Source organism: Pinus tabuliformis, chromosome 2_2 (genome assembly GCF_031772625.1).
Source record: "Pinus tabuliformis cultivar Carrire ecotype Pingquan chromosome 2_2, CPIR1, whole genome shotgun sequence".
NCBI lineage: Eukaryota > Viridiplantae > Streptophyta > Pinopsida > Pinales > Pinaceae > Pinus > Pinus tabuliformis.
In genome coordinates, this window is record NC_142300.1 from 547440562 (window position 1) to 547454878 (window position 14317).

Consider the following 14317-nt stretch of genomic DNA (forward strand, 5'->3'; position numbering starts at 1 on the left):
GCAGATAAACGGTTTTTCATTTTCTGCTCCCACTGCCTTTGCCTTCCATTGTCCGCATCTCACTTGTGCATTAAACGCCCCTGCACCGCAGCACGCAGACCTCGTATCCTCAAATCCGTAGGCCTGGCCATTTACAATTGCAGAGAGAATAAAAACTATAAGAATTGGGCAGCAGGACTATTGCTCCTTGAAGCTTCTGCATTGCTTGTTTAAGTCGCTGTTTAAGATTATTTGTGACTGTTATTCCCTTTCTTTTGTGTACATAAAGTTCTGTTTTTGATTTCAGTATAATGCTATTCTTTGTATTGTGTCTTTGCTGCTTTTGATACATATTAAGGGATCCAGCCCAGTCGATTTTATGTATTTTGTGATATGTTTAATCCTTATTAAGGGAAATCTCACTAATGTATACTGGCTAAACCCACCTCGAGTGCACTTAATCCGCGTGCCGAGTGTCTTGAATTTCAGATCTCCATCGACACTACAGTGTTTTGCATTGTGATGCAGTTGAATTTTAAGTACTCTCTTATCTCAAGTTGAATAAGTGCATTGGAATATGTCATCCCAGTAATATGTTTCTGTTCAGTAAAGCTGAATCCAAGGCAGAACATCAGTCTATCACGCCGACATATAGATCAGCTGGCTGGTTATGGGATTCTAAGTTCTAGCAGTTACATTGAATTCCCAGTAACAGTGATATAGATAGATATGTTGCATTGAAATCATTTAATCATTTAATTGCGATGGGGTGGACATATATCGAAAATAAAGATATCGACGAACAAGAATATGCTACCATATATCCGAGGTTGCTGCGCACCAGCGTAGCATCTTCGATATCTACGGCGGGAATATTCCACGTATAAACCTTACAACGTGATATTGCTCGCATAAATCCTCCTCGGCAATTTGCTAGGCAACGAGGCATACCCCATGACGTTGAAATAGTGGGACATTCCTTCTAATCTAGACATCCATTACCAATGCGAGTGGAGCAATCTTTTCAATTTTCGTGGGTACCTTGATCGAGACTTTTGTGGTTTTCATTCATCTTACGCATTTTATTTTTGAGGTGCCTATTAATTTCATTTTGTCTTCCACTGTGAATTTGGAGATCCGACAATTATGGGACAGTACCTGCAAATTTCCTTCTGAAAAACCACGCTCCACTGCATTATGATCTATTGTTATTCGTTGGCATTATGATCTATTGTTATTCGTGAAAGGAGGGCCTATAATTACATCAATTATGAATTTATAAATTGTTATTAATTGGATTTGCTTGCAAATAATTCCCATAATGCTGAAATGAACATTAGTTCATTTACTAATGAATATCCAATGTAATGACAATAGGTTGAAATCCATATTGGTTCAATTTTTATTTAATTATGGAGGCTCACATGAAATTTTATATAAATATATTTCAAATTTGCAGTTTTGTTTGCAAATTGTTTAGAGCCCATTTTGTAATTAATTTAAGAATTAGTCTTAAATAAATTATGGGACAGTTAGACTAAGGAATGTAAAATTGATTTTAATTTTATCTTGTGACCAAAATAGCTTGTTTGCTGGTCAATTTTTGTTGTTTTATAAACTTAAGGACGGAGCCTGAAGTCAAGCCAGCTAGCCTTCGAACTGCATTTGCTATGCAAGTGCAAAGTAGATCAACGCTGCTTCAGTCAATCTCCGGGTTAAGTTTATAAATTGAACAATCAATTTGTAGTCATTTTCGGTAATGCTGACTGCTTTAACCTTAATTTTGATTTTGCTGGAAAAATATTACAGTTATATGGAGTTTATTAAAATGTCATTTTGACTTACTCTTTTCAGTAAACATTATTTTTCTCTCTGGTTAAGTTTTTGTTTATGCAGCAAAATAATGTCTAGTGATCCATATAATTTTAATTAATTAGAGAATAGTCACAGCATCTTTAATTAAATAAAATTATATGTTTTGTTTGATAAGATCACATAAAGATTATTTAGACATTAAATTGTAATTAATTACACTGAATATAATAAATTTTATCCCACAGGAATCTTTATTATATTTATGTAATTAATTAGGATAAAATTTCATAACCTACCCACAGGAGTTATGAATTAATAAGTTTTATCATAAAGTTTTATTGAATCTGTTTGAATTAAAAATTTAGCCCACAGGCAATTTTTATGTCATTTGATTCAATTTTTTTTTAGCATGATTTACACTGAATATAATAAATTTTATCCCACAGGAATCTTTATTATATTTATGTAATTAATTAGGATAAAATTTCATAACCTACCCACAGGAGTTATGAATTAATAAGTTTTATCATAAAGTTTTATTGAATCTGTTTGAATTAAAAATTTAGCCCACAGGCAATTTTTATGTCATTTGATTCAATTCTTTTTAGCATGATTTACATTGGTAAAACATGAAAGTTTATTAAGCCTCAATTTTAACATAAGCATGTGATTCTTTATTTTGATGCAGTAGTACAACCTGCAAATTTCTCTGAAATTCGTTGTGACATTCCCGAACTTAAGGGAGATAACTACAAGATTTGGAAGGAGAGGATTCTCCTTCATCTAGGGTGGATGGACATAGATTATGCTATCAGGAAAGATGAACCATCGGCACTCACCAATACCAGCACTGCAACGGACATCGCGCTTTATGAACGATGGGAGCGATCCAATCGTCTAAGCATGATGTTCATTAAGACTAAAATTTCAGCTGGTATTCGAGGTTCTGTTGATCAGCATGACAAGGTCCGAGACTTGTTGAAGGCCATTGATGAACAATTCGTCTCTTCAGACAAGGCACTAGCAAGCACCCTAATCATGAAGTTCTCATCCCTAAGGCTCACCAGTGTGAAAGGTGTGTGCGAGCACATCATGCAGATGAGGGACACTGTGGCTCAATTGAAGAAGCTCAAGGTTGAAATATCGAAGTCCTTCCTAGTGCACTACATCCTGAACACCCTTCTGCACCAATATGGACCTTTCAAAATCTCATACAACACACATAAGGATAAATGGTCAATTAATGAACTCATGACCATGTGTGTTCAAGAGGAAGAGAGACTGGTGATGGAACTGGGAGAGAGTGCAATGCTGGCAACGCGTGGAAAAGGCAAATCTCAAGCCAATCGGAAAGGGAAAGGTAAAGTACCTCCCCAAGCCGATATCAAGAAGGTTTCCAAGTGTTTTTTCTGTAGGAAGAAGGGACACATGAAGAAGGAATGCGCCAAATTTCAGAAATGGCTTGCAGACAAAGGGTTTGAAAAACCTAAGGAAGCCAGTGGGAAGTGAGCAAAGCATCTTATCAGGAAACAAGATGGGCTCGCATGTGGAAGCTATAGGAACATGTTATTTAACTTTAAGTAGTGGTTTTTTTTTGGAGTTAGAAAAGACCTTTTATGTTTCAAATTTTTCTAGAAACTTGATCTCAGTTTCAAGGCTTATACCTTTTTGGATATTCCTTAAACTTTTCAGAAAAAATATTTCAGTCTATTCTATAAATCTGATTATGTTGGGAATGGTATTTTGTCTAATGGTCTTTACTGCATTAATTTACAAAACAATGTCACATATGATTCAATGCATGTTCACACTGGCACTAAAAGATGTGTTATTGATGAAGATTCCTCTAAATTATGGCACTGGAGACTAGGTCATATCTCCATAGATAGAATTAATGGAGATCTAGAGGAAGAGGTTTACATGAAACAACCTGAAGGATTCCCCTCTAGTGATGGTGAGCAATTGGTTTGTAAGCTGAAGAAGTCATTATATGGTTTAAAACAAGCATCCCGCCAATGGTATTTGAAATTCCATAATGTAATTTCTTCTTTTGGTTTTGTAGAAAACATTATGGATCAATGTATATACCTGAAGGTTAGTGGGAGTAAAATTTGTTTTCTTGTTTTATATGTGGATGACCTTTTGCTAGCAACCAATGATAAGGGTTTGCTACATGAGGTGAAACAATTCCTCTCTAAAAATTTTGATATGAAGGATATGGGTGAGGCATCTTATGTCATTGGCATTAAGATCCATAGAGACAGATTTCGAGGCATCTTGGGTCTGTCCCAGGAAACCTATATTAATAAAATTTTAGAGAGATTTCGGATGAAGGATTTTTCACCAAGTGTAGCTCCCATTGTGAAGGGTGATAGGTTCAATTTGAACCAATGCCCGAAGAACGACTTTGAAAGGGAACAAATGAAGAACATTCCATATGCTTCTGTTGTCGGAAGCCTAATGTATGCTCAAGTCTGCACAAGCCCTGACATTGCATTTGTTGTGGGAATGTTGGGACGATATCAGAGTGATCCAGGTTTAAACCACTGGAGCGCTGCAAAGAAAGTTATGAGGTACCTTCAAGGAACCAAAGACTACATGCTTATGTATAGACGGACGGACAACTTGGAAGTAATTGGCTACTCAGATTCTGACTTCGCTGGATGTGTTGATTCACGCAAATCAACATCAGGATACATTTTTATGATGGCCGGTGGAGCTGTATCATGGAGGAGTGCCAAGCAGACCTTGATTGCCACTTCCACTATGGAAGCCGAGTTCGTCTCCTGTTTTGAAGCTACTTTACATGGTGTATGGCTTAGGAATTTCATTTATGGGCTTAGAATTATGGATTCTATATCTAAGCCATTGAGAATATATTGTGATAATTCAACTGCTGTTTTTATGGCTAAAAATGGGAGTTGAAATAAACACATCGACATTAAGTATTTAGCTATAAGGGAACGTGTTAAAGAAAAGAAAGTGGTCATTGAGCACGTCAGCACTGAGTTTATGATCGCTGATCCTTTGACTAAGGGCATGCCACCGTTTAAATTCAAGGATCATGTATTGAATATGGGACTTGGTTCCATTATGTAGTTTTTCATTGTATGGACAATGTTATTTTAATGAAATTCTTAATTATTGTGATGTTTTTTTTTCATATTTATGTGCACCTTAAGTTGATTTGAGAAAATTCATTTAAGAAAGACCAAGAATAAACATAAGGTTTATTCATTAAGAAATTGTTGCCACATAAATTATAATAAGAATAAATGCATAGTAATACATGGAAGATAATACTCGTCATTAGAGGACTTATCGTCATGATTCATGTATCTATTACTTAATACAGATTATCAATGGTTTTTAAGTTGAGACATTAAGTTTGGAAGTATGGACCAAGTGGGAGAATGTTAGCTCCATTAATTTTGCACAAATTGCTGCCTACAATTATGGAGTTGCAGTCTTTCCTTAACTTATGGAAACCAACTGCATTAGTTTCCTTAAGTTAAGAAAAGGCAACTGCAATTACTAATTTTGTAATTAGAAGCTACTAAAGTGGTCCATCACTTTGATTCGAGTTCTCTGCCTTGATTTGTGGACATCTAACACATAGCTATGAGAAGCTTGATGGAAGCTTAGCTATATGTTCATCTGTTTGGTCCCCAAGCTTAGATCTCAACCCCCTTCAATTTTACACCATCTAACTGAGATAGCAGAGCTTGGAAGTGCCTTCATAATTATTGTGTCCTTTTTCTTTTGCTTGGATTAAAGCTGAAGTGCTGAAGAAGAAGCAAGCAAGTGGACTGTGGCCTTCATCAAAACATCACCAATGGCTGGAGGTAACTCGTATCCCTGGGTATTAAGGTTTAATGATTCTTTGAGTTTATTCCGCATGCAGAATCATTGCTGAAATTGTAGAATATCTAACATCCCCGAGTTGGTAACTACTTGGGTCGTTTGCAAGACTGTCTTTTCATCCTGTAATTAATATTGGTTTTCCCAGGTTTCAATTTCTACCCGAATGAATGAAGTTTTTGTTTTATTGAACCACACTTAAAGCAAATTCCAATAAGCAGATCTCACAGTAATATAGAAATGTAATTTCAGAAACGCGAACCACATGCATTGAAAGGAAATTCACAGACAAATTAAACGCAGGGCAAAGGCAACTTCAAATAACTAAAATTGAGACACATGCATTGAAAGGAAATTCACAGACAAATTAAACGCAGGGCAAAGGCAACTTCAAATAACTAAAATTGAGCCAGTACATAATAATAATAAAAAAAATCACTAAAGTACTTGAAATTTAAATCCTCTCACATTATTTAAACAACAGGAATTCAAGCTAATTATGACCACTGACAAGTTTGGAATCCCAAATTACAGTACAGAAGTTGAAATATCTATTATCTATGCGAAGTGATGATAAAAGTAAATCTACATTAATTTGAGGAACTTGGTAGTCATAATGAAATTAGCGATGTGTATTTACAATTCAAGGGAACGATTTACAGAGAGCAGCAATGGACATTTATAGTTCAGATAGGAAACTCAGATCTCTTCGTACTTATTACATTAAATAAAAATAAAAATAAACTAAGGTTGATTATCCTAATAATGTGGTCTTTAGATTGAAAATCGTTATAAATTATATTGCGTTAACAAATTAATTTTGTCTCATGTGTGAATTGATCCTCCCTGTCATATTCCAGATAGACTAAAATCTTCCTATTGGTGATGTTCATTATGTATGCCTAAATGGGGGGCTGTTCATTTTACATCTTTATGCATCTGGCAGGGGAATCTGCTTGATTCTATTTTAATGGAGGAATGGATGAATGGAACGCACTGGATTAATAAAGTATGGGACAATGGTAAGCTAAAATAGAGCTAGCTTAGCGTAGAGCAAGGTAGAGGGTCGGAGTGAACAAATAAGCTCAATTTATCTTTAGTTGTAAATCTTATCCCGATTATTAAAAAAAGACTGGAAACCCCTTCTTTATACCTTCAATCATAACTGCCTGTCAGCCTTCTTTATACCTTCATTCATAACTACTTGTCAGCCTTTTTGAATAGCATGATTTCTATTTAAGATATATGTGGTTAGAATAAATTGGCTTTATATATATGGGGCGAAAGAAAGAATAAGTGTTCGTAGATATCATATAATTCTTCTGGTGGATACTAGTGATGGGTTGAAATTGTCTTTTTGATTTTACAGAAAGATCTAAAATATTAATTAAGGATTAAAATTTCTTAAATGTAAATAAATAAGTTGAAATTTAGAAATATTGTAGTACATAATTTCTATTTAAGATAAATCTAAAGTATTAACTAATTATAATCTAACAAATCTCATCGAGAGTCATAATTTACCATGCAGTAGTTTAGAGCTAAACATTTCCATGAAATTTAATGAAGTGCAAAAGGTAATTCAAAAACAATATATATGGTTTGGGAACAAAAAGTAACTTAGAATTACCAAAGTTAATGACAAAAATTATATATTAGTAGGTTTTATTTTGGTGTAATGAATTATGTTTAATATATACTTAAAAGTTGTTGATAAGAGGTAGTATATGGTAAAAATAAGATAAATGAGATTTTGTAATATAATTTGATTAGTGATATGTAAAAGCTTTATAGTCACTAGAGATATGCAAGTTCTTACATTAGTTGTCTTCGTGAATAAGAGTGACCACCTAACTAGTCATGATTCATCCTTATTTGTTGAAGTCTTGTATCTAGCTCTAGTCCATCAACCAAGATTGTGATAGCTTCCAAGTCCACTATAACTAATTGGTTGGGAGGATGTTTGATACATAACATTGTTGGCAAGAGGATCATATTCCTTGTTTAATTCTCTTAATTTATTAAAGACTTCATTCTCTGTGTCTTGGTTACCATGTCAATAAAGGTAATTATTCTCAATCTACTTTCCAATGTACAAGTTTATTTGATACCTTGTTGCCCAATCTATCAATATTATGAAAGGAATTTGATAATTTAATGCTCTCTACTAGAGTGTATGAAATACATCAATTTGTTTGTTTATTTGATTTCCTGTTATCCTTGATCATAATTCCTACCTTCATAATTCCTACCTTCCTTAGTATTAACTTGGGAATCTCTTTCAATAACTTAATTACATACCTAGCCAATGTGTTAGTTTAATTGATTATTGCCAAAATTACTTGGCATTTAGCTAGTTACATGCAATTGGGAGCTTGGTTAATATCTCTCTCCTTGAGACACGATTGTCTATATTAATGTTAGAGTGCATGTGTTTTCTTACATGTCATGAATTTATCACATTGTTTGTGATTCATTGTTTGCAGTATATGCAAAGATAAAAGCGGAAGCCCCCTTGTTATAATATCTCCTACACTAACACAACTTACGGTCCTTTTCAAAGCTCCATCATAATTTCATTGGGAAATAATAAGATTGAATAGAATCCCAATTTCTTTTATATCTTTCTTCTTTTCTCAAAGTCTTTATTTATGTTCATAACTTTCCGAAAAAAACCCCTATAATTCTAATTTTAAAATGTATTTTTATAATATCTAAATTTTAAAATGTATTTTTATAATATCTGATCTTCCCTCCTTTCTCTAGACTTTGTAATTTCCATAATATTTAGAGTAATCTTAAGGGAAAATAATTCTTTAAATTGTCTCGAAGAAAATTGATTCTTTAAATTGTCTAAATTTTTTAAGGTTGAAATATTTCGAAAATTAATTCAATTTATATATCTCGTGTAAACCTAATAAATTCATCTAAACCTTATAAATATTATCGAAAGAAAAATTAATCACAATATTATTGTTTATCTCTTACTATAAAAAATAATTGACATTAGAATTCTAGTTGAGACCATTTCATTAGAGAGATTACTAACATGGAAATGTTTGACGCCTCTCACTTTGTCTCAACATTTTTATGAGTGTTTTAAGATAAAAACAAATTCCTTTAGCCTATAACCATATATATATATATATAAAAGAGAAAGACTATAAATCATGTCATCAAAAAGCTATTGTCTTTGGTTATAAATATTGTATTTCTTCTAATTGTGGTAATGGTTTTTAGATTAAATTATTTGTTTTAAAAATTAAAATTAAAATTAAAAAAAAATAGTTTGTTTACAATTTAATTAGTATAATCATATTAAAAATATTAATGTGGTTGAGTTTCATTTGTATCTATTATTGCAACAAAAATAATATTATTAAGTATTACAACAAAAATATTATTATTAATTTTGATTTTACTTAACTCTTAAAAACCTCAGGTCTGGATAAAAAACAGAAGTGTTGAAGAGTTTCTATCCTTTACAACCAAGATATAAGGCAATTTTTCTAAAATTAGGTATTTTTGAAAATCCCAAATAAATTGGTGAGACATCAAATTTTTTAAATTTATTAAAAGACAATGCAACCAAACAAACTCTCTAACGCACACTCCAGTGGTTCATAAGCATTTAGACGAAGCATATGCTGAGCATATTCCCTTGAGAATCAATCTAGGCTGTGAATTAAAAATATTAAAAAATTAAAAATCAACAAATCTTCATCCACATTAAGTTGAAATAGGAAGCCTTGGGCTAATTAATAAATTATTTATTAGTGTAGTTATATAAATTGAATGTTTGATAAATATTGATAAATAATAATTTATTATGAGTATCGAAACACTTACTTTATAATGCATCTGAGATTGCTAAAAAAAATTAACTAAATATACCTTTATTTTAAATTATTATAATAGTTATTATTATTAATTATAAAAAAAATCAATATATAAGTTAGACTTATTTACATTTGAGAAAACATACAAGAAGATTCTTTATCATATAAATTCATCCCCATTTTGATGTTAGGGTGATTGATATTGTGTATCAAATATTTTGATAATGTCCCCATCACCATCTTTCTTCATGCTTTAAGCTCAAGATATATGAAACATATCACTCTTAAAATTATTACTTGTAGTAATATTTTTTAATGTTTGCTTGAGATTTTTAACCAAGCTATGAAGAATGTCACATAATTGTAACATCTACTATAGTATGTTTTTCCACAAGATTTGAGAGATAAAGTGAACAATCAATATACTTAATAAAAATAACATACTTAATCGTGTTGTTGAATGTTGTCTAATAACAGTGTTCTTATATATATCTTAGAATACTACAAATCATAGTCATCTTAGCCTGAGCAATAATAATTATGATAAATTTACATATTCATAAACTTAAAAAAATAAATTAGGTTCATAAATCTAATAGCAATTTAACTTTTAACTTTTTAATGAAACTATTTCCTTTCAAAAAAAAATCAAAATATATTATATTTTTTTTTAAATAAAATTAACATTAAATCCAACCAATATACTTAAAATTTTAAAATAAATTAATTCACAAAGTCATAAATCCAAAATATAATTATCAAAAGGTATACATTTAACACATTCTTTACCATATGACTTTCACAAAATATTTGACTTTAAAAATTTATATTTATCATTATTAATAATTTAACCTTTCTTTTAAAAACAATAACTTGATTTTATAATATATATATATGAAAACTATATTTAGATTTACGGAAGATGGTTTAATTAATTTAATTTTACTGGAAAATATAATTTATTTATTTTATAGGTTTTTTTGGCTAGCAGAAATTAATAATTTTTTAATAAAATATATATCTATTTTACTCTTGTAAATTAAAATATAATTAATTTTACAGGTTTGGACTATAAAGTGGACGAATCCCTTTAATAATTATTCGAAGAATATTGATGCCATGACGACAAAATGCTGGAAGAAATCGGAATTTTGGATACCTCCTAAGTGAATAGACTCGTAAATAAAAATATGAAAAATATATACTGGATGGTAAGGCCATGACGACTGCTCCGAAGGTGGGTAGGCAGGCTTTGGAAACGGGCGCTCACCTTTTACCAAAACCGCGATTTCTACGGTATTCTTTTCACGAGCAAAAGCAGCCCACAACTAAAAGCAAAACCAGCAACGGATTGGACTGGATTTCTGACATCAGCCGATAGAATTAATTTTATGTTTTTCTATGTACCGGTGGTTTTGGTTTTATACGGTCTTGTCTTATCATATACCGCTGGTTTTGGTTTTATATGGTGTTGTCTTCCCGGCTTCTTGGCTTTCTGGGTAACCTACACGCATATAAATACAGAACTAAATCTCAAGTGCAATCTCAGTCTGCAATTTCACAATTGCTATGGTTGTGTTTGTTATCCAAGAGCAAATCTAAATCCAAAGAAAGGAAGGGAAAAAAAGAAAGATGAGTTCTACTTCAAAGAGGGCTTCTTGTATGGCGGCCGTGGCAGCCATTGAGGGTTTCAGAATCTTCAGAGATCAGCGGGCCTTCAATTTCAAGAATCTACTAATAACGCCCAAGTTATTCTCTATTTCTCCTCATACCTTTGGGATTGCTTCTGCCACTGCCGTTGGCGCTGCTGCCGTTGCCCAGAAATCTGCTGTTGCTTCTTCAATTTCTAAAGCGAATCTGAGTCCTCATGTTCAAGAAGAAGCAGCAGGAAAATCAAAGAAAGCAGAATTAAAGGATGATTCGTTGAGATGCGTGATGTTTCTCAGCTGCTGGACTCCAAACTGAAATTGAAATACACTTCAATTCCGTCACGATAGACAGGTATAGAGAGAGGGATCGATCACCCGCTGAAACCGCAGTAAAATGAAAGAACGCAGAATTAAAGGACGATTCATTATGATGCGCGGTGTATCTCAGCTGTTGGGCTCCAAACTGAAATTGGAACACAGTTCAGTTCGGTCACGAAAGAGAGGCACAGGGAAAGGGATCGATCACCTGTTGGTGCAGCAGCATGAAGGCCGCCCAACCGCCAGAATATAAGATGTATTTTATGAATGTATTTTGTAAATTCTATGGGTTCAAAGGACACACAATTTTGGTAATAAAGGTTCTCTTTTTTTATCTCTTCTCTGGTTGACCGCCCGTGTCATTTCGTTTCATTTCACTACTAAACTACATCGGCCATTGAAACTTATGTAACCATTAACATTCTGGAATCTTCTCTTCATCGTCTTGCTCTGAACTTGCACAAATATTGCAATGCCCGGGTCGGTAATTACTAATGTCTTTTTATCATATAATTAATATTGTTTTCCCCAGGTTTCAATTTCTACCCAAATCAGTTAAGTTTTTTTTGGCGAGAGTGAAAACAAATTGCAAGAAGTAAATCTCAGAGCAATATAGAAATGTAATTGCAGAAACGCTAAAGGAAATTCAGTGGCAAACTAAACGCAGGGAAAAGGGAACGAGAAATTCTATTAACTGGAATTGAGACTATATAAAAAATTACAAGTACTTGGAATTCAAATCCTCTTACACTATTTCGATAACAGGAATTCAAGCTAATTATGACCTCTTACAATTCTGAATTTTGGAATCCATTATCGTACAGAAGTTGAAATATCTATTTTCTATTCTCACAGAAAAACTTAAGAATGCTAAGTGATGATTAAGGTAAAGCTACATTTATGTGACTAACTTGGTAATGACGATGAAATTAGCGATATGCATTTAAAATTCAAGTGATAGATTTACGCAGAGCGACAAGGGAAATTTACAGTGCAATAGGGAACTCAGATCTTTTCGTTACATTAAATTTGAAATAAAATAAACTTATGATGATTATGCAAACAATGTGGTCTCTACATTGAAAATCCTTATAAACTATGTTGCATTCACAAATACCACATTGAAAATCCTTATAAATTATATTGCATTCACAAATGAATTTGTCATATGTGTGAATTAATCCTCCTTAGATTTACATTATGGAGTTGTATTATGGAATTGTTTTTAGTGTTATTTTTTGGATTTTTCAGTGTTGGAATTTGACTGAAAAATTTGAGGTGAAATCTTAATTTGTGTTATTTAAACTGGTTTTTGATTATATATATGGATTGAGCACCCTAAAAACCTATAACGTACTTGATTGTGCACCAAATATCCATCAAACTTGTGATTTCAATTATTACAAGATTTTAGAAAAATTAAACCCAAAAACACTTATTAAAAACTTTCAAAACATAACACTGAAAACAACTCATTTTCCTATTACTTCGGTTTATGTTCATTATATATGCCTAGATAGAGTAACATTTTACTATTGCTTAGGTTCATTATGTATACCTAAATGTGTCGGTTCAGTTTGGTTCTTTATATATTTATCGGGTGGATCTTCTTGGTTCTATTTTAATGGCGGATGGAACATACGAGATTGGATTAACAAAGTAGTTGTAAGTAATCCAGTAACGTGGAACTTAGCCTAGCCTAGTGTAGAGCAAGGTAGAGGGTCAGAGTGAACAAATGAGCTCAATTTATCTTTAATTACAAATCTTACCCCGTTTAATAAAAATCTTACCCATTTAATAAAAAGGGCTTCGACTCCCCTTCTTCATAACTGCTTGTCAGCCTTTTTGCATAGCATGATTTAAACTCATGACATATGTGGTTCACCCATATTATGATCAAAGCTTACTATTGGTTTTAGTATGTGCACTTGTGAAAGGATATGTGTTTTATTCATGATGATATGGGATATTAAATAGTGGAGGTTGGATGGTGGTGATTAGTTAAAGTTATTTTTTAAAGTTAGATCTAAAATTTTGTTTCTTTATTAATTAAGAGTTTATTTTTCAAAAATGTATGGAAATAAGTTAATGATTAAAGATTAAGAAATTTTATGGTACATAATTTCAACTTACGGTAAATCTAAAGTATCAATTAATTATAAATAATTTAGTCTAACAAAATCACATACAATTATAAATAGTTGAGTTTAACAAAATCACATACAACTCAAAGTAGTGGAGAGTCTTAACTTACCATGGAGTAGCTTAGAGCTAAAAAATTCCATGAAATCCAATGGAGTGCAAAAGGTAATTCAAAAACAATATATCGTTTGGGAATAAGAAGTAACCTAGATATACCAATAGTTAATAACAAAAATTATATATTACTGGGTTTCATTTTCTTGCAATAAATTATATTTAATATATACTTAAAAGTTGTTGATAAAAGGTAGTTTATGGTAAAAATAAGATAAATGAGATTTTGCAACATAATTTCATTAGTGATATCTAAAGGCTTCCATGCGCACTAGAGATAGGAAAGTTCTTACATTAGGTATCTTCATGAATAGGAGTGATCACCTAACTAGCCATGATCCATCTTTATTTGTTGAAGTGCTGTCTTTTCTCTAGTCCATCAACCAAGATTGTGATAGCTTCCAATCATCCACTATTATTGGTTGGTTGGGAGGACGTTTGATACATGACGTTGTTGGCAAAATGATCAACTTCCTTGATAATTCTCTTAATTTAATACTCTCTATTAACATTGATTAGATTCATCAATTTATTTGTTCATTTGATTTCATGTTATCTTTGATTGTAATTCCCACCTTGTTGATTATTAACTTGGAATCC

The 14317-nt window shown here is 32.1% G+C and overlaps 1 protein-coding gene across 1 annotated transcript; it reads left to right on the plus strand.

The window, feature by feature from the left end:
- Positions 1-11013: 11013 nt before the first annotated feature.
- Positions 11014-11802, plus strand: LOC149193801 (uncharacterized). The gene has a single exon (XM_089406964.1). It carries the CDS (start codon positions 11127-11129, stop codon positions 11457-11459), a length of 333 nt encoding a protein of 110 aa, XP_089263090.1. The 5' UTR covers positions 11014-11126; the 3' UTR covers positions 11460-11802.
- The last annotated feature ends 2515 nt before the right edge of the window (positions 11803-14317 follow it).

Coding starts and splice junctions, on each gene's coding strand:
- LOC149193801 (XM_089406964.1), top strand. CDS start 11,127: ATGAGTTCTACTTCAAAGAGGGCTTCTTGTATGGCGGCCGTGGCAGCC.